This window comes from Buteo buteo, chromosome 3, assembly GCF_964188355.1.
Source record: "Buteo buteo chromosome 3, bButBut1.hap1.1, whole genome shotgun sequence".
NCBI lineage: Eukaryota > Metazoa > Chordata > Aves > Accipitriformes > Accipitridae > Buteo > Buteo buteo.
Genome location: NC_134173.1, coordinates 4,867,332 through 4,894,128, shown reverse-complemented (window position 1 = coordinate 4,894,128; position 26,797 = coordinate 4,867,332). Strand labels below are relative to the sequence as shown.

Genomic DNA, 26,797 nt, shown 5'->3' with positions numbered 1-26,797 from the left:
GCTACTGCTACCTAGCTAGAAAGAGAGAAGTTTTGACACACATCCGTCTAACCTGACATACTAGATCTCTGGAAGGACTGTTGATGATGAGTGGTTTTCCTCTTACTCTGCAAAGGAGAAACAAGGAAAGCAGACTTGTAGGGGAATGCTGTCATTGCAGCATTTCTAATGGTAGCTAAAGAGGTTGTTCAAGCCAGAGCTGTTACAGACCAGCTGGCATTAATGGACGTAAAATAGGAACTGTATTTTTTTAAAATTGATCTGAGACTGTGCGTGTTGTGCTTCGAAAAGGGACTGATCCACCAGGGCCCTAGCTTCTTTTGTTAAGACTGTGCTAGCCACGAATCTTCTTTGAGAGCCAGCTTGAACCAGCACTGTGCGGGTCAAGCCTCTGCACCCTAACCAGACCTGTGCTACAGTGTGAGGATTGAGATTTTGAACCGTTTCACAATAAACACTTTTTCCTACTTTACAGTCAAACTGCAAATGCTTGGAAAAACACAGTGCTCTTATGCATGTTCCCAAGTTTTACTATCGAAGAGCCTGCAGGAAAATCAGTCCTCCTTGCTCAGCAGGCACCAGACACACAGAAAGATGCAGCTTTTGGACAAAAACAATACTAGTCAAAGTAGGTAAAAAAAAACCACATCAAGGGATGGACCACGCTTTTCCGTCTGCCTCTTGCAGTACATTGCAAAGCAGTGTGTGGTAATGATGAAGACCTTGTTCAGCTTCCCTTGTTTTCCATATAGTGTTGTATCTTGAAGTGACTGGTCAAATGGGCTTCCTTTCCAAGTGTATGTGCTGTTGCTTTTGTTGCCTCTGTGTCACAAAAAAACAGATAAACACTTGATTGAGCTGGAGTTCCTCCCATGATATGAGTCACTTCCAGTCATAAAGCTTCTGCAGGCTAAATGCTGCTCTCAACTACATACTAATGACTCTTCCATGACTGTCCTTTAAAGCAAAACAACTTATTTTGAAACAGTTGGTTTTATGAATGTTAATCTGAATTTAGTTGTAAAGTTCGTAAGTCAAGCCTCTCTGGGCACTGTCCACTGCATGTATTAGTAGGTTGTTACAGAAAATGCAAGCATGTCTGTAATAACTTGCATATTGCTTTTAATTTCTGCATGTAATATACCTTGAATTTTGAACAGGAGGAAAAGGTGTGGGTTTTTAAAAAAAAAAAAAAAACAAACCAAACCAACTATCTCTCCCATCCAACTCTCCTAAAGATAACAATTTTTTTTCCCCAGTCTTGGCAGACTGGGCGCACAGATTGGTGGAGATGGGAAGTTCCAAAAGCCTATCTTAGACCCAATGTTACCTCTTTGTTTTGTGTTTCTGGAACAATGACTTTCTCTTGACTTTGTGGGACTACTCTTTTGGTTTGGTGGCATCTTATCTTCCATGCTCTGTTGCATGTGTCTTTTCAGAATAAATCTAGTTCATTTTCTCTCTAGCAGAAGCAGCATTCATGATGACTGCCTTAGTCATCACACCTTCTAAGAGCTGAGGAATCTGCTAATTTAAAAATAAGACAAATATTGAGCTAAGGCTATTGGGGAACCAGTGGCAATGCCCCTAGGGTTCTGTTTTTAAATTGCCACCACGATTACATTTCTGCTTTTGATTGTTTTGTTGTACTTTCTATCTTTTAAGTTTGTGATGTGCTTGTTTTTTCCTTTTCCTTCTTCCTCTTTCTCTTCGTAGCACTACTAGTATGACCTTCAGTTTTAAACTATCAAACAGCAAAACCTGCAGCTCATCATATCAAAGATGAAGATGTATTGAATTAAGCAAAAACAGATGTTTCATACAGGAACAGTTTGGAAAACCTGTAGTTCCTGGTTTAACAATGTCATATGTTGATGGATTATAAAAAAAAGTTTTGGTTTTTTTTAACGAGGCAATGAAAAACATCTTTTACTTCTGTGCTGTGAAGAAAATAAAAGAAGTAGCCACACCTAATTAGTAGTAGGAAGTACTGATCTAATACAATTAAACTCCAGATAAGAAGCTAATTATTTATAAATTATTTTTTCCTTACTAAACCCATAACAATCTGTGCTGGAATTATAATCACGATGGTTTACCTGCCATTACCAATTTCTGCAATTTTGAGAACCTTAGAGAAGTAGAAATACGAAACATTAATACATCTCCAGCGCTTTCTAAATTGTTTAATGATGTAGCAATGAACTCAGTAGCTAAACAGATGACAAAATAGCTGTGTTGCTTTTCATCTCCAGCGGCCAAGCCCCTGAATTTTGAGGCCTTGCTGGCAGGCAGCAGGGCCAGCATCGCATGTCCCTGAGCCAAATCTTTCTCATCAGCAGGAGTGTAGGAGTCAGATGGAAAGGAAGGAAGAGCTCGGACAAAAAATGGGCCAGGGAAACAGAAAGCTCAAGCAGAGGGTTTAGGAAAAGCAAGAGTTTTACAGTGGAATGTGCAATGGGAGAAACTGGAAAAGGAAAAGCAATTAAGTCTGCTAGAGACTGTAGGAACAGAGAAGAGGAATGAAAGAGGCCAGGGAGCTCTGAGACTTCAGCATCTGTGTCTTCAGCACCTGGAGCTCACTGAATCAATAAGCAAGGCTTCAAGGAACTTGAATGTAAAACTGGATGCTGCTTCTGTATGACAATTTTGAGCCCAGGACGGCTCCATTTGTTGTTATTCATTTTCGGATTCTACTGTTGTATTTAACGTGTCTTTCATTCTCAATTTCTGACTTTAAAAAGAAGTCTGAAAATTGTTTTTAAGATCAAATGAACAGTTTCTTGCTGTAACTCAGATAAGGTGCCCAAGTGTTGCAGTGAGAACAGCTAGGACAGGTTGCAAGTTTGTAAATAAGAAAGCCCTCGCTGTGCTGAGTGACTGATTTTGTGTTAGTTTTACCTGTTAATACTGTCTTCTGAGCCACTAAGTGAAAAATTCTGTCCTGCCTTGATAGGAGTTTTTACTTGCTGCACACTGTACCTGTTCAGTGGCTTTACTGGTAACGTGTTAAAAGGGCAAAAATCTAACCTGAAGTCATTTGTCTGGCAACAGTGTCGGGTATGTTCATGCTGGACTTTAATGGCAAATTACTGAAAATTCAGACGACTGCGTATTTCTTTGTAGGGCATTGGCAACATTCAGAATCTGAATAATTTAGAAGCATGAAACTTCTACAGTTTGATTAGTTTCTTTAAAAACATGGGTTTTTTCCAAGGAATTTCAGCTTTGTAGGGAGAGAGACAGAAAAGAGGTTTTGTCAGATGGGAGCATATTGTTAAGGGAAGCCAAATTCAGTGGATTGGCTTCAAGGCTAAAGTGATTTTACCTTCCTAATCTGCTAGATGTGAGGCTGCTGTAGTTCCTGGTTCCGAGCCCAGCCTGTAGAGCTGCTGATCATGTATTCCAGAGATGTAAATACACACGGAGCACACATTCAGCCAGTGGTGCAGAGCAAAAGAGGTGGAGAGCAGTGCCTTTACCAGCACCCGCAGACACAAACAGCAGCAGACAAACATGGGGCAGCACAGAGAGCTCAATCCTGTATGCATACATGCCCACAGAAAATAGGACTACAGTTAAGAAGATGGCCTAGACTGCAGTGGTCGGCGCTTGACCAGCCAAACGTGCTGACCAGCAGCTTGCTTTACATGTAGCTGGTCCCTTTTTTCCCCCTCTTTTCCATTTTTCCCATGCTTGTTCTTCCCTGATGCACATCGATTCTCCTATTCCCTTCCCTTGTCTCCTCTCAGTTACCCGTGCTTTTTCCCTGCATTGCTCCCAGTTTTGCTAAGTCCATACTCAAATTTCCCAAGGCTACGTAGGCAGTATGGACCTTATGTGGTATTACTGATACGGTTTCTTAGGTAGTGCTGGCCTTGCAAGGTTATTCTTCCCCAAAAGTCCCTGATGCTCCATTCCAGTGCTCTGTGAAGCTTGGCCATTTCTCATGTAGCTTTCCCATAACTACCTGGGAAATCCAGCAATCTTTCAGGGCATGCTCTATAATATTTGTTAGCTGGTTAAGCTTTCATCTGTTATGTCCAGCAACTTCTTTTGTTGCATCCCGCGGTTTCTCGTGTTCTTCTCTGTTAGCTAAACCTCAGGCCTGTGCCGCCTCCTCTGTCTGCATGCTTTTCGTGTCTGCAGATACGTGATGCTGAGGAAAGGGGAGAGAGAGACAGGGATGTGCTTAGCTCACAGGACCCGAGTTATTTAATGGGTTAAGTGGTGGAAGAGGCTGTAGCATGGTTAGCGACCCGAGATCAGCTGCGGGCTGTCTCGGAGGTCTAAGTTCCTCGCTTGGTTTTGCTCCCATCTTAACCTGAGTTAGCTTGCTCGGGGTTAGCCACCCCGAGTTGTTTTATTTCCCAAGGACAGGCATACATTGTCTGCCTGTGACTGAAAGGGGAAGGCAGCACTGACGTGGGGGAGGATTTCATCCGTCTTAGAAAATCTTGTGTCTGCTTTTCAGAGTTTTTCTCATCTGCAAGGACATCTGGGACAATGAATTTTTTTGACAGGTGATTAAATATCATTAGCTATCGTTATCATTAATTAAAACCATTTGTAAAGGAAGAAAAGCAAGTTTAGTTCCCCAGTGGGCATATTTTGCATGACAGTTTTGCAAGGCAGTATTTTTTTAATGATCTTTATGTAGATAAGGTGAAATCTGTGAGGACAACGGCTTTGTTGAGTCGAGATTTGTTTCTTGGTATTTTATTAGAACATGCTTTGCTGCAGGCTCTGTTCTTCTTGTGGAGAATTTCAGATTACTCCTGCCTCAAAACTTAATTCAGCATCTTGTAATGCAGAAAGCTGCTGCATATACTTTCATCTCCTGCAGGAGAAATTCTCCCTGCTCCCATCACCATTTCTGAATACGTATTTCCCCATTGCCATTTTCTCTTTCCTTCCAAGGCTGGTTTGTCTGTCTGGGAGAAGGCTGCTGGCTGCCCGCTCTGCTTTCCGAGGTGTCCCTAGGAATGGATGGGGACTGCAGATCATGCCTGGCAGCACAGAGAGAAATCTGCAACACATCTTCCCAGATCTTCCCTAAAGGAAGCAACTGGGCCAGCTGTCCTGTCATCTGGCGATGTCAGGACAGAGCATGGAAGTGTAACAGCACTATCAGCTTTGATTATACACAGTTTAGGAAGCCAGTTCTGGCCAGCAAAGAGCTCTTGGTTACATGGTGCAGGAAAAAAAAAAACAAAAAACCACAGGTTTATTTTTAATGATCCCAATCCTCCTTTACTTAGGAACGCTCATTGCTTTTGTATGTCCCAGTCCTTGGCTGCAAAAATGAAACTTCACCCTCATAAGCAGTTCTCCTGCCATGGTCTGTGTTCCCTTCTTGTAGAATGCTGGGTCCTGTCAAAGTCTTTTGCTTCAATCCAATGGTTCTGGCCATTAATTGATACTCACGCAGAACCCCACCTTCTTTCTATCCCCCTGTTTTCTCTTCATTCCTCTCCACAGGAAAATTTCCAGAGTATGTAAAATTCCTGGGCTCTCTGTGCCACTTTGCGTGCTTTAGCAACGCAAGGGGTGTGTGAGATTCTAAATGTGATTAAAGCAAGTTTGGCTAAAAATTCAGTGGGGTTTGTTTGGGGTTTTTTTAACTTCTTTTGAAGCACGGACAGGGAATAAACCCAAAGTCTTTTTTTATTTTTATTTTTCCCAAAGGGAGAGACGAAGCCCCCCAAAAATGAATGTTTGGCTTAACATAGCTGTTAAGTCTCATCCCCCCAGCTGCCACACTGAAGCTTCGCGTGCAATGGCTGCTTTCATTAGCCTTCTGAGAACCTCTCCCCCATGCATACACATTAATATACGTACACATTAACATACGCTTTAACAGTTCCACTGACTGCCGTTTGGGAGCACATCTAAAGCCCGTTTTGATGTTGGAGAAGGTATTGTTACGATATGATGATGGGTGAAATGTCTTCTTTTAGGGAGTGAAGTGGTTGGGGGAGCCTCCCAAGATGTTCAGCACAAACCACAGTGTGGATTTGAGCTGCTGAAAGCTGTGCAGGTCACCGTCAGGTGGATGGGGGAGGATTGAGAGGGGTTCTGAAGGTGTTTGTGTAAAGTTTGAGGATTTTTAAATATTAGAAAATTGCAGTGGTTTGGTGCAGAAGCAGCATTCAAAGCAAAGAATAGAGGTGGGTGTGGTAATTGTTGAAGGTTGTTTATCACAACTGGACCTAGAAGCCTGGGATTTTCTAAACTACATTTCAGCTATGGCAGGGAGGGTGTAAACTCAGTGCAGAGTCATTCAAGGGGCATGATAGTTTGAGCCTGCTTTCTGCTATTGCTCCACCAGCCTCTCCAAGGAGGGGAGAGAAGAGAGCCCCACCGTTTGCTCTCCAAGTGTAACTTTGGACAAGTGGGAGTTGCCTACAAGAAGAATGTGGAAGAAGGGGACATAGACAGGGTGCAGGAGTAAGCCTGCTCTGGGATGCAGGTGAAAGATGTTTATGCAGGTCTACATGGTTATGTTCTACAGGAGAACGAGGGTGGCATGGAAAGGCAATTAATTTTTTAAAAAAAATCTCTTGTTGCTCACAGGTTGCGTCAAAATGGGAAGTTCTCTCACACCAAGTCTGTCATGGATGAGAGTAAAATCCTGAATGGGTTAGCATCTCATCTTGGCACGTGAGAAAGTTTAGGACGCAGCTCAGGAGGAATGATAATATGTTTGTGCTGTTAGGTAGGAGTAACCTGCTTCACAGCTGAGGTTGTTGGGGGTGGAAACCTGGCCAGTTTAGGAAAGGATCTGGTGTTCCTGAGGATCAGAAGTTGAACAGGAGTCAACAACCCCAGGCTATTTAGGAAAAAGCAAATGTCATGTTCTGGTGTCTAAACAGGAGTGCGTCCCATAGGACGTGGGAAGCAATCCTTCCTCTTTGCAAAGCGTTTGCAAGGCCTCAACCGGAATGGGGTGCCCAGTTCCGAGCACCACAGGTCGGAGGCAGAGCAGGGTGGACGGGTATGGCAAGACGTATCAGAGGTGTAGGAAATGCGTGACCCGTGAGGGACAACTGAAGAATTCGGAGCTCTTCAGACTGAAAGGAGATGTGAAGAGGCATTTTCAAAAACACAGGTTTCTGTAGCAATACAAGCCTGTGTCTGTGGTGGATGGGAGAGGAAATAGCAGGCTTAAATTGCTGTAAAGGAGACAGGATAAACAAAGTAAGTGAGTGTAGGCATGGTGAGACACTGAAATAGATTGCACAGGGAGGTCATGGAGTCTCTGCTAGTGAAGATGTTGAAGATTCAGTTCAGCCTATCGGTTGGGGTAACAAAGGCCTGCTTAGTTCGGCTTTGAGGGGAGAGGTGAATAATTCAGTCTTTACCTTTCTGTTCCCCATTTTTCTATGATCTCTTAACGCTGTTGTATGCGTGAGTTCTACACTAGAGGCATGGTTTGGTAAGGCAGGAGATGGCTGGAGCACGTGAAATGTAGGAATGTCAACTTTCTTCTTGTCGTCTTGCTTTTAAAGCAAAGGGTAAGGAGTATAAAATTGTGATAGAGGACTAGTAATGTACATAAAATTAAAAAATGGAAAAAGTAATCAGAAGATACACGTTATTTGCCCCATTCCTCAGTATGCTGCCTTTTTGGTCAGAAGAAAGTAATTACGTGAGCTTGAGGCTAAAGGCAATACCAAGTGTCTTGTGAAATTTGAGTGGCTTTTTTGAAGGTTCAGCCTCCGGCAACTGAATCCTCAGGAGTGCTTTGCCTGAGGGAGGGACAGAGAAGGAAGAAATGTTTTCTTCCTTTACATGACAGCCTGTAGGGCCCTGCCTCATTTTCCTTGAAAGACACGAGTTGGTTGTGTAGGAAGCAGCTGGAGCTTGTTGAGATAACTACACAGGTAAATAACAGAGGAAAAAGAGGAAACCTGCAGGACAGCCAGTTGACTATTAAAAGGTAAAACAAACATGTAATGTTGACATACTAGGAGGGCAAAAAGACAAATACAAGAGAAAGGATGAAAACCGATACTTGTCCATGTATGCACATAGTCTGAGAGCATTACTGGGGAGCAAATATGAAAACCTGGAGGGTTTAAGATATGGTCAGAATGTTGGTTCATTGAAAGTAGTGATTTTTTTTTTTTTTTGCATCAATGGATTGGGAAGGATGATGAGGATGCATCTATTCAGGTAAGCCAGATAGAAGCAAGCGACAGAAAGAAAAAAATGGCAAAAAGTTGCACTGAGGGGAAAGGTCTCAAGTCTCTAGATTTAAGACAGTGGAAGAACAGAAAAATAAGTGAAAAGCAGATGTGATATATGGTAATAATGATACCACCTTGTAGGAACTGCACTAAGATGTCCAATGTGCCCCTAAATTATATAGTAGAGTACACAGAAAAAGGATTTGGATTACTCATGATATTTTTGCTTGGGTACTGCTAAGTCTTCTAGTAGACTGGCTCTGGGGCTGATGCAAGCCCTGTTGTTTATGATTGTTCAGTAACTCATCAGTCTAGTAGTGAGGGTATGGGTGCAAAAGTCTTCCTCAGCCCAACTCCATATCCATCAGAAGTGCAAGAGTTGATGGACCACTGAGATTGAGTTTGCTTCAATATCTGTTAGTTGCTGTCAGCCCTGGAAGAGTGCAGATGACCGCATCCTTTTAAACGGGCCCAGCAGTTTCAACATGGGATTTCACATCAGAGTGCACTGCCTGGGTATTGACATCCAACTGGAGCTTTGTGACTTACTATCCTCAAGGATTTCAGTGCATACCTGAGCATCAGCTTTGCTGGGCTCGCTCTTTACTTCTTTGAAGTAATGGTCTCCCTGCATTTTACATGGTGTGGGCACTGCTCTCTGGACAGTCAAGAAATACTTCTAGAGAATTTGGTGCGTGTTTGACCACATGCCAGAGGGATTTTGGCTCATTCAGTTGCTCATCTCATTCCCATTTTAGCATGGAAGCTACCTCATGCCCATAGCAATATGAGGAGCCGATGTAAGGATTTGGTGTGATCTCATTCTTCTTGAAAAGACCAGTGAAAAATCTGCAAAACCAGCCTGCCAGCGGGTGAAGTGAAGGCAACTCTCAAGCGCTTGGGGTTTTGTGTCTTGAAAAAAAAATTGAATCATCGCTTGAAAAAAAGGATGTGCTGAGGCTCCAGCCCAAAACTGATCTTATTTCCAATAAGGGTTTTAACCGTGTGAACAAAACCAGCTATCCTTGCGGTCAAAAGATGTCACTTCAATCCAAGGCGCTTGAAGGGAGAGTGCAGGAGAGCTGTTACAATTAGTGTGCAATCTCATTAACCTGTACCATTTTCCCCTAGTAGGCACTTGCTTGATTCGATTATAACAGTGAAGATATAGTGCAGTTTCAAAAGGCGGACGAGTCCTGGATTATCTGAGCTCACCAAAGCTGTCCCCTGTGGATCAGTCACCTATTTGTATTGTTTCCTCAAGGCAAATAAGGCATCAGAAGTGCCTTTATTAGCAGTCGTTGCTACGTGCCAGGAACCTGCCAAGATTAATATACACAAAATCCCCCTCCCCGCCTCCTGCTTTCAAAAAGTAACCAGCATAAAAGTGTTATTCAATTACCACCCAGTCAGAAACCTCATGTTGTCAGAAGCTGTTACTAAGAAGACAGTGGTTATTAATGATGTACCAAGTTGCGTGCTTCAGCATATCTTTGGAAATGATGCAGATGTGTTTATTTGCAGATGACTGCTTAATTTTGCCTTGAATCAGTAAGTAATCTGCAGAGAACATATGTAGCAAGTAGCTAGGTATAATTTAGTCATTGTTCCTTTAATTCATCTGTTTGTCTTTATTCCATATTGTCAGGTTTTCAGCTGCTGTTAGTAATAAAAGCAAACTGAAAACCCATGCAGCTGAAGATATAATTTCTTTCGCATTTTTCAGAAGGGCAGGGGATTCATCTTGGAATGAATTGATTTACTGCAACTAGTGTCTAATGCAATACTATAGAATAAGTTAAAAGCTTATAAAAATTTGAAGCACTCCTGTGAGGAAAGCACATTCACGTCATTTGCAGTATCTGTGTAGAGTTATCTCAGTCTTTTTTGGTTGCTGGCACGGAGAGAAAATATCGTTTCTAGAAATTCATTGTCATTTCAAACAATAAAATGAAACAGCATCAGTTAAAACTATTGAAGAAAATGAACAGTGTTATTTGACACCTCTGAGTTAGAGATGATGAATTAAAATTTCAACAGGTCTCCATTTCTCCATATATTGTAGACTGACAACAGTTAATCCCCTAACTAAACATATGCAAAAAAACCAAAACCATTTAGCTTACCAGCACAGGTGTGATTCCATTTTGACCAAGTGCTATTTTGTATGTTGTTACCTGTAAAACCTTTTATTCCCAATGGGATGTTTCTCCATTTTTTTCCCCAAGTCACAAATTTTTCGTACAGCTATTTTGCACCGTAAATTTGGAGGCCTGAACTTTCTCAGGAATGTAACGTTATTCTGGGACTGTTCCTTGGTCTGCTTTTCTGACAGTTTCCTTTAAAGGAGCTATTGTTTGCTGCCTGACAGCTTTCCTATGTCAGGTGAAGTTGCTAATTCCTGCAGGACAAATTTTGATGTTTTTGAGAATCATATTCCATAAGTCAGTCAGAATTTGACTCAGCATAAGAGTTTAGCAGAGATTATGTAGGGTGTAAAATCAAAAATAATTCTGATCTTAAAGTCATGGCAAACAAGCAAAGGCATCCTTTTTCCTCACCTTATGAGTCGCCTGTTAAAAGAAAACTAAAGATTTGGGATACACCTAATTCAAAATTTTATGTACAAAAAAGCTCTGCCTTTTTTTCCCAAGAAAGTTTGCACTCTGTCTCTCCAAAAGTACAGTTTGTCCTACTGTTTGCCGCTCTAATTTGAACTGATTTATTTTGTAGCTATCCCTTGAACAACAGTGATCTGCATCAGTTCAACATTGAGGAGAATGGTGGAGCACCATATACCACAAAAATGCCTGCAAGGCACCACCACCACCACCGTCACCACCACCACCACGCGAATTTTGGTGCCCTCACTCCGGACAGCAAAGACATTGTTTCTGGAGTTCCGAACCCAAACAGTAAGTCCACTGCCATGAAGGTCATTTCAGTAACTGTGCTGCTTTCAGATTTGTCTCTAGCAAGGAGGCAAAGGCAAGGAAAGGAAAACAACACGCGTTTCAGTTTTTCCTCCTTGAAGAGAAGAATATGCTTCCTGTTATTATTTGCTAGCTTTGTAGTATGTGCAAATGAGACAAGATTTGCAATTCCCTGGCTTTGCTACGGGGTTGTGGGATTTGGTGTTAGATTGGTGTTCCATAGCTGAACAAATACTCAATTAGTCACAGATACTGAGTCTCTAGCTACTTGGCACAGGCTATTTTTTCATCGTTACTATTTATTTGTATAGTTTCACAAACCTGTCCTCGTCTGCCACTGTATTTTGCTGATCTGCCCAGCTGGCCTTCAGCCCTCATCATTTGGATCTGACTCTTGCTTTCGTGTCTGGGCACAAACAGCAGAAATTTTGGAGCGCTGGACAAACAGTATCTTGTTCTTAGTTTGGGTAGTGGGGACAATTCCTGCTCAGCCTTATCTACCACGACTGTAGTATGCTTGCTTGCTCGGCGGAGAAATTCTTGGCTTGTAGAAATCAAAGAGGAGAGGAGCCTGATGCAACTTTAGGGAGTTTGGGTGTAAGTCTCCGCTGCTGAACATGTACAGGCTTTTTTAAGGGTACGTAGCTTGGCCAAATGTTTGTAGGTCCACACAGGAACTGGAAGAGAAACATCCCTGCCACTGAGCAATCCTACTTCTTGCTCGCCAAATTTATAATCTCCGCACTCTGCAGTGCGTGGGATGCTGAAGCTGTGCGAGGATTTCAGAAAATGGGCAAAACAAGGTAGGATCTGTTATTTTCCTTGTCTCAAGGGGACGAGAAGTTCTTCCTTTGCCCAGTTTTTGCCTTTTATAATTGTAAATCACCCTGAGATAGGCATCCATTATGGCAACTGTCAGCCTGGGCAGTTAATCTGGCAGCTTTAAAATTCCTGAAACCAGGATCTTGTAATGGACGGTGCTGGGTGACCTCGGCTGTAGGCTGTCCCACCTCAGCAGTAGTGCACAGGCATCTACCTGCATAGGCACTTTAATCAGACTTTGTTTCAGAAACATTTCCTTTCATTTTCTTTCCCAAGGAGAGGGAAATAACAGTTTTTAGGAGGGAAGCTCACGAAATAAAAACACCAGGTGTTGTAGACGTTTAAGGAAGGAATCCTAAGCAGCCACACGAGTTGCTTGCTGGGTCTTTCAACGAAGCTACTCCCTTAGGAGCAACCTCCAGGAGATGTGCCGGCTTTTTGTGGACTGTACGCTCCTCGCTGGTGTACCTTCGTCCTGGGAGGTGCGTGGGGCTGCCGTGGCTGGAAAGCCTCGGCCGGTCTCCAGCTCCCCACAGCCCTGCCGTGGGTCCCACTGAGCCAGGCCCACCAGAAAGCGATGAAAGAAACAACAGCAAAAACCACCGTACGGGGTGTTTATTCCAGCTGTGTGTCTCCTCTTAGGCTGCCTTCCTCCTCCTCCTTCTTGCTGAAATAACCTTAGAATAAAGCTTAGAAAGGCAGAAGGGCAAACATCGGGAGCGGTTCTCTTTCTGCCCAGGGAGCGTTAACCTGCGAGATGAAATGTGGCTTGTCCTAACGCAGGGATGCTGCCCCACGGCCACCCATCGCTGGTCCCCTGAGGAGACCAGTACCCGTCCACCCGGCCGGAGGCACCAAGCTGATATTTCCCTTGAAAGGCACCAAGCTGATATTTCCCTTGAAAGGCACCAAGCTGATATTTCCCTTGAAAGGCCAGTCCACAGTTAGACCCGGCGTCTTTACGCCCTTAGAGGAGCAGTGGTATGGATAGGACCGTTTCCCTTAAAACGGAATCAAAGTTATTCATTTGCGGTTTGGGGCGACAGGTCTGGGTGCCTTTTCGAGGCTGGTGCTCAGCGGGCTTGTTTTGGTTTGGTTTGTTTTTAACGGCTTCGTTAAAATGCTGCTCAGGCTATCTCGGCTGAGAAAACCCTCTTGCAGAGAGCTTGTGGAAAAGGCTCGTGGTGTATATGCTGGAACGGTTAGGAGCGTGCTGGTTGCCAGTCGGCTATCTAGGATGGCACACGCGGCAAGTGTGTGGGACAAGAAAAACTCAAGCAGAGAGGGGACGCTATCAGGGATCTGCGTCGGGGACACAGGGGACTGATGTCTGGCTCCAGGCTGTGTGGAACAGCCACGGCTGGGAAATTATTTCTAGGAAGTACGTGGTCACTAACCTGGGAACGCTTTTGGGGAAGAAGGCGCTTGTGACCAAAATATCTCAAGTGGGAATGCCTGGAGAGCCAAAAGGTCTCATGGGGGGAATACGCTATCCCAGTGGAAACTTCCCCGTGAGGCTGCGCACACCAGCGCTTCGGTTCAGCTACTTTGTGGTTTTCCAAGGGACCGTGGGCATTCTGTGATTTACTCCAGTTCCTATGGACCGGACTCTTCTCCAAGCTCTGAGGTGGTTTTAAATTCATCTGAAGTGGAATTTGGAGTGACCCACCGATATGTACCTGGCGTCGGGTCAAGAGAGGGAGAAAGCGTCTGCCTTTCCTCCACTTACACCTATTCTGATAAATGGCAAAATTCCGGTGCAATTCGCAGGACGTGGGCAGGAGAGAGGGAAACAACAGTATGCCCGGCCAGGGTTCCCTTTAAATACTGGTGCATGTTTCTCGGCAAACACACAGCCTGGGATTTTGTTACAGAAAACAAACCCGGGCCAGACCTGCCTGATTTTTCACATTCCGAGTAATTTGTCTACTTCAATTACTGGAAGAAGTGAAATCTGGTGAAACAAATCTGACGTGTGTGTTTATGAAGGCAGTCCAGCAGAAGATGTTTAGAAGATGTTGTTTTCCTGCATTCAGCCTGATTATTGTATTTGCGATGCTGCCCTTCACCTCCGAGCTAACGTAGACAGATCGTATCTTTCTATGCAGCAGATCTTCCCCCAATGTATTCGCAGAATCCCGGTCCCAGGGACCACTGTATTCAACAGAAATTAGCTTTACAGCGCCACGCAGAGAGGGTGAGCCGCTTGCTAAGCCTAATTGGCATGGCAACGTTGTGCGTGGATTATTACCAGGTGCACATGAGCAGATCCACCGGCAGCAGCTGGGAGCATCGCTGGAAGCAGATGCCAACAAGTATCCAACGTAGCTCGCGGAATTTTTGTAACGGAAAATGATGAATGAGAAGAGGGGGCCCAGCTTGCCTCTGGAACTCTGGGCTGAGCTTGCAGGTTATCACTTAAAAAAGAAAAAAAAGGTATCCTTTATTCCTGAACTGCTCGCTACAAAAGTCCTTGTGTAACCCTGAGCAGAGAATGGTGTAATACAGACTTGAGTTTCGGGCTGAAAACAGTGCTTTGAAAAACCACAGTGCTGCCAGATCCTTGCTTGAAATGAAAGCCTGGTTTTGCCAAGACTTAACGCTGACTCAGGAAATGTGTGTCTTTTGTAGGACTTCAGGTTTTTGGCTTTTTTTTTTTTTTTTAATCTATTTTCAAGGTTGAGTTAAAAGGCTAAACCGGCTAGCTTGTTTTCCAGAGCTCTCCCTTTAAACAAAAAAAACCAGCTTAAAAGTCAATTTTAAATTTTAGCAAACCTGAATAATTTAAGTAAGGCACTTTTCCCCCCTCTATGTTCTCTCTCAACAGGAAAATAGAATGACTGTGTTTGTTCAAAAAACCAAAAAACATCATCGTGTCTTATCTTGCAGCTGTGCTAATTTATTCCTGGGTATCACTGGGCAGTTCAACGGTCTCATATCCACAGAAGCGGCTGTGATGTGAGAAATGCTGAACTCTGGCATCACTAACTTGTGATGAGAGACCACCAAGGGGAGGTCGACGCTGATATTGTAACTCCTTCTAGGACGCTCTTACCTCAGGGTCTGATAATGTTTCGGCAATGCCAGAGACAGCTTTTTGCTTCTATCCCTATAAGCTGGTTTTAGCAGTTTGTCTCTAGTCAGCAAAGCCCTTAATGTATATTTAAACAGCTGTAGAATTAGATCCTGAATGAGTAATATTTGATATTCTTAGGACAGGTTAAGAACCTGATCCAAAACCTGCAGTCAGTGCAAGGTTTTTATTGATTTCAGCAGGCTTTGAATCAGACTCCAGAGAATACCGGATTGTTCCCAACTGTTATTACCTAGAATCCATGGCAAAAAGAAACATAGGGTGACGCAGAGATTAGTTAAATCATCACATGACGAAGCTCGTTATTCTCAGAGTACTTGCAAATATACATATATATGCCACACCATCCCCAAGATGTTGGCAGAGGCCTTTCAGGGCTGCCTCAAAAAATATTTTTCCTTGTCTTTCTGTGTCGGTGGCTTGCTCAAAATCTCTGTTGACAAAGCACAGCAAATTCCTGACAACAGTCTTGAAGAGGCTGGCATATAAATAAAGATGTCTGAGAGAAGCCAAAAGCTATACTCTGATCTCTTTACACATCACATGTTCTGAGAGTGGCACCTTAGCTGCATAAATAATCCCTCTGGTGTCAACTAAGTTTTAGAAAATTGGGGGGGGTTGGAGGGGGGAGGTGAGGAGAAAAATATCTAGCCCAAAGCTGGCAGAAGCCCTGCTAAAACGAAGGGATGGGTGAGAAGGAGGGGGGCGAGGAATTGTTTGCTGAATAGAAAAAGGCAAAATGACGTGACCCAACAGGCATAATTATGAAACATTTTAGAGGGTCTTACAGGGAAGATGGTTTGCTGACTGCTGTCTCTTCAAACGCAGTTGAGTGTCTTGCTCTGCAATTCTTCTGTAGCCTCCCTTCAGACTGTTTTTTGTTTCTTTCTTTCTTTTGGGCATCTTTTTAGAACTGAGCTCAGGACTTCCCCTTCTTTATGATGAAACTTCTCATCTGAAGAAAATAGAAACGGAGAGTGTGAAGGTGGTTGGACCGTGGCCAGCCCTGCACGTCGGCATGAACAAGGTATAGCATATACATATGTACTTTTACATATATATGCCAGAGAGCCCCTTTGTCACTTCGTATTCAAAAACTGCTGCTTTTTCACCTCCAATTCAAATCAACATTCATCTGCAACTGGCTTGCTTTTTAATCACCTCTCACCATCTCCTTATGGGACTAGCATTTGGTTTTTAGATTTAGCATTTCCTTCAACTTTGCCTTTTAAAATTTCAGAAGCTGCTGCAACAATGTTATGATGTAGTTTTAGTTTAGTTGCGAAGAGTTAGTCATCTAGGCAGCCCAGAGCTGTAAAAAAATAACAACACTTTAAGTGATAAAAAGAAAAAAAAAAAAAATCTTGTTTTTCTACATGAGGAGTCCGTATTACGCCTTAAAACCCCTCTGGCATCTGATGTTAGTGGGTGTTTTATGAGTGAGTTTTTGCAACGGTGGCAAAACAGCCGTGTCCCACTGTTTCTGCTAGAGATCAGAGGCCAGCAGGTCGGTGGCTCCTTGTATCCATGTGGGGCAAAATCCACCGAGCCTGCGCTGTGCAGTGCCTTGAGCTGAGTCTGGATAGAACCACAGAGACCTGGACCTCTCGTTTGCAACCACATCAGTCCTGAGACGGACCCAGTAAAGTCAGTGAGAGCATTGCAACTGGCTTCAAATGAGGTGGGTCTGGCCCCCCCAGTGACTCTAAGGACTGTTAAAAGAAATGTGGTGTTTTGAGAGTTTTCTGTCAGTTCAAGGGAGAACTCAATTAAATTACTTCACCTTGGTTTCACGAACAGCCTTTCCTTATTGATATTATTTCAACAAGCGTTAGAGAAATTAAAATCAAAGGAGAGGTGGCAAAGTGTATCAAAAATACAAGCACAAAGGGGCTGTAGCATAATCTTTCTTTTCTCTGGATGAGAGAATCCAGGAGATGGAAGTCAAGGCTGAAAATCAGCAAGTCTAGTGTTTCTAATAAAAAGTGAAATCTTGGAGTATTTTTTTTCAATATTGTGGTTAATTGAAGTTAATCCATAATGCAGTAGATTTTCCGTCATGAAGATGTGCTTGAAGAACCGTGTCCAGGGTGTGATGGTGTAGTTCAGCTGCGGACTGCAGCCCTTATGCCTTATGAATGTGGTCATGAGGCAATGACCTACGCTGTGACTTTTGGAGACTGCTGAATGAACAGATGAAGGTGGAATATTTTAGACTTTTTCCCAAATCTATTTGGTTATCAGCTGTGAGGAGCTGTCATTTTGTCTGACTGGTTGATTTGAGTGGGGATAAAAAGTTAAATCATAAAGTGGACAAACTGGGGGGAAATGGAGAATAAGTCATCTTTTTCCTATGGACATTTCTCCAAGTTCTTCTTCTAGAAATACTCTTAACTGGTAGTAAGTACATTTTTTTTGTAGGCAAAGCTAATTAAGCATTGACATAGTTTGCCAAAGGAAAATTCTCCATCTCACAGTTTTATCCAGTGAATACCCAGGTCTTGTGAGAGGAGCACTGTAGTTTGGATGTAATTGCTGATACTCTGAACCCCAGCTGAGAACATTCGCTTAGGTGCAATGTCCAAAACATGCTTTAAAGCGCTGTCCTACGCTATTTAGCTTATGGACAGCTCCGTTTGGCATATATAAAGGGCTAAAGTGAAGAAGTGAGAGGACTTTCTCTGTGTTGACCACAGCGCACAAGTGGATAAACCAGTCCGGCCTGTGTTGCACAAAAGATCCGAACAGATAATCTCAGTGGTACCCTTGTGATCTCAAAACGAGTAGATTTATGGTCTTTTTTCTTTCTTTAAATGAAAGCTCCAAACATTTTGGTCCTGTATTCCACCACACTGTGCAAGTAGTCCCAATAGAGTCCCTGCAACCTCTGCCTGGCCAGGTCTGACCTCTGATCGTCTCACTCTTCTTCTCTGAAAATCCGTGGAAGGAGAACTCAGCTCTTCTATAATTAATGGTTTTCTTTGGCTTGTCCTGACAGCTCTAGAATCTTGTCCATAGTCAGATGGATTATTTATTTAAGGAGTAATTAGCAGAACCCAGCATCGTAGCAAGTCAGCGCTTCACAATAAACGCAGCTGCACAGTAAACGCAGCCTGTGTCTGCTGTGGCGAGATTGCCATCAGTCAAAGTTTAGCTGATGAAAAAGCCTTGCAATGAGCTCCAGAAGCTGCTGAATGCTTTTGTTTCTGGCAGAAGCTCAGCAGAAGGCAAGGCTAGAGACATGGGCTGTCTAATGAAAACCCTCTCCTGGCAGTCATAGAGGGTTTGGGTTTAAGAGCTGGGCAGCAGTCCCATGAACAGCGGTTACCGTGTGAATGCATAGGAGGCCAGTCCCTCAAAATTTATTAAAATTGCCGTTTTGAGCCATCTGAAAATTGTGCGTGCTCTTGAAACAGGCCCAGAGTCACCGCTGGAAAGCACCTAGTGATCAAGCCCTCGCGTTACAGGCTGCGGGTTGTGACCAACAAATCGTTCTGAAGTTCTTTTGGCCCCTGGCTTGTGCTTTCTTCTTCAAGCACCGTTTTCTGACCTGGATCCTAGTGAAATGTGTACACAGAGCTCGTAAAGCTAAAACAAACAAACCGCAGGTCTTTGAGCTTCGAGCGGAGCCTGGAGTCGCCTCAGCAGATGCCTTCTCCGACGAAAGAGAGGGACATGCCGTAAATATTGGGCTAACCCTGGGCTGAAATGCTGCGGAGCGCTGCCCGGCACAAAGGCAGCGGGGCAGGTTAGACAGGATTGAAGAGCCCTGAGCTGTGACAAGCGTTTTTCACTAGGAATGTGGCCTTTAAAGCTCCTTTGGTTATGGCAGTTAACTAGCTACTCAGTCCAGCAGCGAACAGATTTTAGCGAGTGGTCAGTGTGTCTAGTTTCTGCCAAAAAAAAATGAAATGTTAACAGCTCTCCTGCAGCACTCCATTGATTTCTATTCTACTAACTGCTTTTTATTCCCTAGTTTTGCATCCTCTGAAATATTATGCTTAAACAAACCCAGTGAAGCAGTTACAAACCTGCTTCGTTTGCTCTATTTCTGGAAATAAAGCAACAGTTTCCACATCTATTGTGGAGCCCCATCTTTCACTCCCCCTCTTCCTGTTGCTAATTATTATTTTTTCAAGCAAAGTGCTTTGGGGCTGGAATTTGTTAGGCTTAATAATCAACCCATAGGAGAATTAAGAAGAAATTGGGAAAATTAGATTCAGCAGTTAATTAATTTGATTGTCCGCTACAGCAAACTTCGTCTCATGGGAATGAGGACTGGATGTGTCCAGTCTCTTTCCCAGAGCTGTTTGGTACAGTGGACATGCCTGTCCACCTACTGAATGATAAAAGTCACTTTCAACATGCGTTTCATGCCCTTTGGTGCTAGAGGACTCCTTAATCTCCAGGAGAGACAAGCCTAAGTGTTGTAACTGTGAATGTATTTCTGATGTTCTTTCTTGCAAACCTTTCATTAGAAAATATGTTCTCCCATCTCCCCTTGCTCCATGTGTGTATGTGTGTGTGTATATATATAATATAAAGCCAAGAATGTATTGTTAACATTTCTGAAATCTTGGCAGTCTAGTACTTATTAGTCCAGATGTAATTATTACATAGAAAGATACGAATACAGTTCAAATCGTTTCTACCCCTTTTCCTGGTGTTATGCTCACCCTTCCCCTACACCCCTGGGTCCTAAGGTTGGTGATTTCATTCTGGTGGGGTCAGAGGGGCTGTTGTGATGGCCATAGAATCACAGAATCGTTTAGGTTGGAAAAGACCTTTAAGATCATCGAGTCCGACCGTTAACCTAGCACTGCCAAGTCCAGCACTAAACTGTATCCCTAAGTGCCACATCTACACATCTTTTTAAATATCTCCAGGGATGGTGGCTCAACCGCTTCCCAGGGCAGCCTGTTCCAGTGTTCCATCCAGTCACATTCATGGTTTCTTCTTCCTCGCTCTAGGATCTACTTTGCATCCTTTCGTATATTTGCAAACACACTTTTCCATCTTGCTCTTTCTTCATTGATCTGCATCTTCACGTTGCACCCAAAATTTTCTATACATGGTAGCTTTTACATCTTGCTCTTTCTTCATTGATCTGCATCTCCACGTTACACCCAGATTTTCTATACATGGTGGCTTTTACATGTATGTGCTAGATACTATGTCTTCACTCTCTTCATTGCCCCGAAAACCAGTTTTGTCCAGCTCCAGGTCTGCTCTTCTTTAACTGCCCATTGGTAGGTTGTTTATAACCGTGGGGCCAGCCCGTGCCCCTTGCGTTATCACCCGATGCCTGCGCTCCTCTACGCCACCTCGCCTGTCTCCATTTCTCAGGGCCTCTATTATCATACCAGCCCTGTGTTGCTTTGTACTACATCATTGTGTTAGAGTCATAAATATCTCATTCTACAAAGAATAACTGCTTGTGTTACTCTTTTCCATATAAAATTATTGCTGTTGCAGCTAAACCAAGTAAAATAAAGCTGCAGGCAGATCGAGAAAGGTTCAGACAGAGCAAGCCTGATGACCCTCAATGGCTTTGCAAACTTTGTTCAAAGCTTATGGCCTTTTACTAACAGGCCAATACCCTATTACAGGGCTACCCAGTTATGCTACTGACTGACACCACTGCAAATCATACCACTTGCAAAAAAGCCGTGGAACTACCTGCCCCATGCCCAACTGCAAAGCCTAAAGCTACTGCAGTTCCAAAAATCATTTCTGGTTTAAACCCCCCCCCCCCCCAAACCAACTCACTTTGTTGATATATCTGAGACTGTTCTGTCTGATGCGCTGATCGGAGGGTATACCCCAGGGAACGTGGCTACCATGAGCCGGTAAGGCTATCATGAAGCTTGGCACTGACAGAGGCAGGATCTAATAATACTGAGCAATAGCATTTTATAAAATAAATTTGATACCAGCAACTGAAGAGGTTTGCTCCAAGGATATAAACGTAACAAGATTTATTGGGAGTTACACCTTTCATTAGACCGACTGATAGTTGACCTGAGGAAGGTCTAGCGTATCTGACAGCTTAATGAGGGGCTTTTTCATTTGTTTGTTTTTTCCAAATATATTTTTCTAATAAAAGATGCAGCTTCTGCTTGCAAACTTTGCCTCAAATAAGAATAACACATAATCATACAGGTCTTACCATTATGGTGTCTGTTCGTAATTGGTGTTAGCTATCACATGGAAAAAAATCAATAAATCTCCTGGTGGAAAGGGGGCGAAAGAGTCTGTAGATTTTCATGCACATTTGCAGATGCAGTTGAGTCCCGGGAAACAAAAGGGTTTGATTTTACATAGCTAATGTGCATTCAGAACCTATATATCTGTGTTGTCTTCATTAAAATTTTACCTCCCACTAGTAGTGATGACTAGCAAAGAAGAATAGACCTGCGTTCCTAAACAAAATATTAATTCTATTCTGCAGATGTCTCCAGCTAAATATGTATTCTAAACATACTGTTTGGCTAAGAAGAGGCTACTGATAAATTCACAGAGGCAAAAGATCGTGAATCTTGCTCTTGGTACACAGTTTGATGTGGAACAGAGCATGAACCTTTTAAAGCAGAGAGAATGGAAATGTTAACTACAGGAGTGGTATTGCTGTGTTTCATGCAACTATTTTTATATTCTGTACGTGTACTTAATATTCAGTTAGCTTTGCAAACCAAAGCCAGTGTCATCATTATCTAACACTGTACAAATCTGCCTTCAGTTCTAGTATCAGCAAATGTAATTGAATTTAAAGTAAATGTTTGGGAGGAGAAAAGCAAACATAAGACCTCAATTATAAGAAGAAAAAAAGGCATCTAGTTTTATGCGTGTATATATCTAAGCTTCTTTAACCCACTTCTATCAAACCCATTTAAATACAATTCTCCAGTGTTCTCCTTCACTGGAAAAGTAAAGTTCTGCATCAGTGGTGAAAGTGATGTGAACATATTGCTATTTTTTAGCACCAGCAGAACTGGAGATGGAAAATTGGAGTGTTATCAGGTATCTTAACGTTTTTTTCCTCATTTCTAAACCTTTTAGGATGAGCTTAGATTGCAGTTTTAAGCCGGAAGATTATTTCTTTCATATGCAAGTTTGACTCTCAGACATTCTCTTGAGAGGGGCATCTGAAATTCTTTGAAATTACATAATAAGAGATGGTAAAATTGGAAGTTTCATTAATATTATGCCACATTTAGTTTTCTAATGACTTCCGCATAGAATGCTATTAGTTTATAAATGAAAATAAAATTTTAATAACTGCCAACCTGGTACAACATTTGAATACCCAGCTGCTATCTTTATGCTTCACTCATCACTGCAAGCGATAAGGATTCTGGAAATGCAAAATTTCTTTATTATTCAGCAAAGTAAAGTAGATTACAGTTTTCATTCTTGCAGCAATAGTATATAGAGAGTCCTAATGCAGGCAGGTTTTAGATCTTTGATTTTCTTATATACTAGTGAAATGAACCATAGAAGGTACTGTGTGGTTTTGTGTAGTCCTTAATTTTATTTTTTTCTTTTGCCTTCTTGATGACAATTATATTTCAGGAGTTAAATTGGGCGATGAATGGGCTTATATGTAAAGATCAGTGGCATTAAGGAACAACACGAACTTATGTAGATGCTTAGACTTGCTCATAGTCTGCAGTAAGGATGCGCTACTTCGTTCTGTGATTTGAGTTCCCTTTTAGTCTGGATCTTCAGTGTCGCTGACTCTATGTGCAATAGTCTCAGCTAATCAGCTAGGTGAGAGCAGAATTCAGTAATGATTCAGGATGCGCTGCACTGTGGCAGAAAAGTCCATCGTTGCCCAGGCAGGCTGGCAAAGAAACCTTTCACGTAAGTTCGGAAGCGTCTGGGTCAGGTTGAGCGCTCCCATATGGGCTTTGGGTGCCGTCAGTATTTCCACTGGGGCAGGGTGACGTGGTGGCCTTGGGCTACTGGCTCAGCATCTGGTGAGCAGGATGAGGCCAAGCAGCGATTGCAGCAACGTCTGCTCCTCGCGTGTGAGCGGTCACTGAAGGTGCTGCTGCTCCTGGTGGGGTGCGAGCAAAGCAAATTTTGCTTGCTTGAAGGTGAAACCCTGAAAGCGTGACCCAAGCGAGGGTTAAAGCAGAGCGGAATGCCTGGGAATGACTTCTAAGAAGTCTGCAACCTCCAGCAGCACCAAGAGCAGCTTTTTCAGCCAGGTCAGTGAGCATCAGCGTTTGGACCTCTCAAGTTATGAGAATCTCCGTGTGAGACTTGCACATCAGATCCCGCGCTGGGGACAGTCTCCGTTACGTGGAGTCATCTGGTATAATCCTGAATACAGCAGGAGATTTAAACCTTTTGAGGGTTCCCAGCTACAGGGCAGCCCCCAGGGCTTTTATCTTGCTCTTGGTCAATGTGGGGAAATTGGGCAGGGGAGGAGGAACGTAAGGACTGAAAAATATCCATCTCCATCTGAATAACAGCTGGATGGGACTTTGGAACTTTTTGAGTTACGAAACAAGCTTGTGTCCTAAACAAGCATCGGTTGTCTTAATTTAGCTAGTAAAATACAGCTGGTTAACCTTGCTTGACTGAAATGCTATTCCATTAGTATCCAGTGTTAAAACAAAGGTGGGATTTTTGCATGGCCTTTAGAAATGCCACTGCTTAGTACATTGTTCTTTCTGCGGTTAGAAATCAATACGTTTAAAAGTTGACAATAATAGCAGCCCTTGTAAAGTGTGTAGTAGTGCACTGTGGCTACCAAGACTATTGGTGAAAGAAAAGTTGTGCTTTCTTTACAGTTGATTTTGTCCTTGTGAGTATCTCCACTTCTCAGCTTCATGAGTACCCCAAAAAAGACATCTGTGGCAAATAAATATTTCATGGGTTTTTTTATATGATTGCCAGAACTACCATTATATTCAAGACTGAATAGATGACTACAATGCCATAAGTTGCTCCAGCTAGATGCTGCCACTTTTCATTTTAAGTATTTTCTTCTTCCCTTAGGAAGAAAGCGGGGAGAATGAAAAGTCAGAAAGTATCTTCCACTAAAAATAGTAAATGTGGCTCAGCAAATAAACATGTAAGAATTATTAGAAATTTGCCAGAGAAAAAAATCTCATGATGAGCAGTCCTTTAACAGACAGTTATTCAAAATCATACCTAGCAGCTATGGCATTTTGCATACAGAAGTCTGCTAGACCGATTTTGCTTACACATGAGAAATATTTTGCAGTGTCAATAAGAGTTCTGCAGAGGTCTGGCTCTTCCCCTCGCCAGTGTTTGCAAAACAGTTTCCTCAGGCAACACAATTGCATTTGTAATTTGCTCCACTTGCAGAAAGTGTCCCCCGAATCTTGATGTTCCCTTTTGTCCGTGATTGTTCGTGGACCTGAGAGAAGAGCCGGTAAGATTGTAGTTACTGTCAGCCAGTGGGATGCCATGGAGGAGGGCAGAAGGAAGGATAAAGGAGGCAGGTTTTGATGTTAAAGGGCTAATCATACGGTAATTTCAGTGGCTAAAAAATGACCGGTTCCATCTTGAAATACTTTGCCAGAGGTGAACCTCAAGGATGTGCTGAATCTGATTTACTAATGCTTTGTACTTGTTTTGGCTGAAATCTGAATGACAGCATTACATATCTGTTCTGTCTGGGTGTATATAACCCCTCACTCTTTGCAGCAATGAGAGTGGAAAATGAATGCATAATCTAGGCTGTTACTCGGTTGTAATTCAGGTCTTACTTCCACGAAGAATAGGAAAGTTTACAATGGCTGTTATGCCATTGCCCAATTCTTCTTTAAAAAAATATAAGATGTTACAGTTTGATTGTTCAAGAGTTCACGTTTACAATCCTGGTCTCATTCATACCCCGTTTGTTTATACGTTAATATTATGTTGTCCTTTTTTTTTTTCTTTCTATTTTTTTTTCTTTTCTTCATGGGAAGTTTATTCATGCTGGTATTTCTGCTGGATGTAGTTTGTTCAAGGCACAAAACCTTTAGGTCATGTTTGAACAGGTCACTAAACTAGCTGTCCTAAGGCTTTAGATTTCTGATCCAGATCACTGCGTAGGTAAAGGGTTGACATCAAGTGGAAACAGCAGCAGCAATGTTTAAACTCCCTGAATTTTTCTTCTCTTTCTGATGAAAGAGATTTTGCTTGGCTTGCAATTACATGGAGATCCCTTCAAATCCTTCTGGTTAAATTTGCAAAGCCCCTTTACGTTCTTAAGGTGGTGTAAGAAACCAACGTTCACTATAGTTGAGTGTTGTGAACTTTTCCCTCTTCTGCCTGCTGGGGGATATTTTGAGACAATGTTTGCTTCCTCAGCGTGATCACAGGTTTGGGAAACCACTCCGGGGCCTGGCTGGGCTTTTTCCATGTATCTTCACTCCACAGCAGTTTCTTGCTTCTATCACTCAGGCTTCCCTGAGGCTTGTCTTGTCTTGAAAATAGTATCAAGTCATTAAATATTTTGAAAACTTTTTATTCTAAGATGTATCTATCAGACTACAAACATGGGAAGTTTTATCCAGCATTGCTGAATCAAGATGTTACAAGTAGAAATTTGACCTTTGAACATTTTGTTAACCTGTCTTTCTGATAGATGTCACTGTGCTTGTCTTTTATATTAAATACAGGTTGAAGACAAGAAAGTATCTGAAAAGACTCTTCATGCCCCTGTGTCACCTTCATCTGTACCTGACCATATGAAGTGCAATATCCTTAAAGCTCAAGTGGAAGCTGCTTTTAGAGTAGGCGCCCAGGTAATCTGTGTTTAATATTTCACCTTTCTAGTGTTGGCATAGCTTGCACCGATTTTCAAAAATCACGTCGTTCCTGAGGAAGCACCTTATTTTATCTCAAGTATCCACGTTGACCTACCTTTCTCTAGCTGCTCTGAAGTTTCTTCAGGTGACTCAAAATGATTGATATGACGGAAATAGGAAATTTGTCCTAACTGACATGATTAATGCAGCTGAGAGAGGCTGAGAAGATAGGAGAGAAGGCCCCAGGAAATCTCCATGTTTTGATTTTGTCACTGCAGCTTTTACTTATTTTGTAGCTGAGACACAATAACCTCTGGAGTTTTCTGAGGCTACCCACCACTCATGGAAACCGCGGTTAAGGGTTTTCTAAAGATAATATCTATGCATCTAGATGCAACCTTTATTTTAGGGGATTAACTTTAGATGTCTGAATGTGAAATGTTAGCTAGTCTATCGTTTTCTGACTTGTGTGCTCTTAACTATTAAGCTGCTATTTTCACTGCTTGGTCAGTGTTTATGTCCTGTTTGAAAAACACCACAAGTCCTGTAATGATGTCATGCAACTGAAAAATGCTGCTAGATGGCCTGACTGTAAAAAGTTAATTTCCCAGTCAGAGGTAAACCTAAGTGAAACCTAAAATATGGGATTCTTTTCAAGCGTAATTTGTGGCCAAAAGATAATGCCATTGGTGCCAAAAATAAAGCCAAATAGAATGTTTTAGGAACAAAAGTAGAGACAGAAAGATTGGTATGACTCTTATCCCAAGTTCCTGTGGTATCTTTGTGCATACTATTCTCTCTAAATACAAATTATGTTGGTGTTTCCATTGCTTTGTTTCTTTTCACAATAAGATATCAGGTCAACTTGCCCTGCAAAGGATTTTGTTAACAATCATCTTTGTGTATTTGTTGTTCCCTGGCAGATCTTTCATCTGAGAGCTAGATTACATCTGAGCTAGCTAGACGCAAGGAAGTATCAAA

At 42.6% G+C, this 26,797-nt stretch overlaps 1 protein-coding gene across 2 annotated transcripts in view; it reads left to right on the top strand.

Moving 5' to 3' along the window:
• Positions 1-26,797, top strand: part of EPB41L4B (erythrocyte membrane protein band 4.1 like 4B) — a 169,963-nt gene that overhangs the window by 89,207 nt on the left and 53,959 nt on the right. For both annotated transcript variants that reach the window (XM_075022720.1, XM_075022719.1), the window contains exons 16-18: positions 10,926-11,107; positions 15,953-16,068; positions 25,688-25,813. In XM_075022720.1, coding sequence (XP_074878821.1) covers positions 10,926-11,107; positions 15,953-16,068; positions 25,688-25,813 — 424 coding nt within the window. The remainder of the gene's footprint in view (positions 1-10,925; positions 11,108-15,952; positions 16,069-25,687; positions 25,814-26,797) is intronic.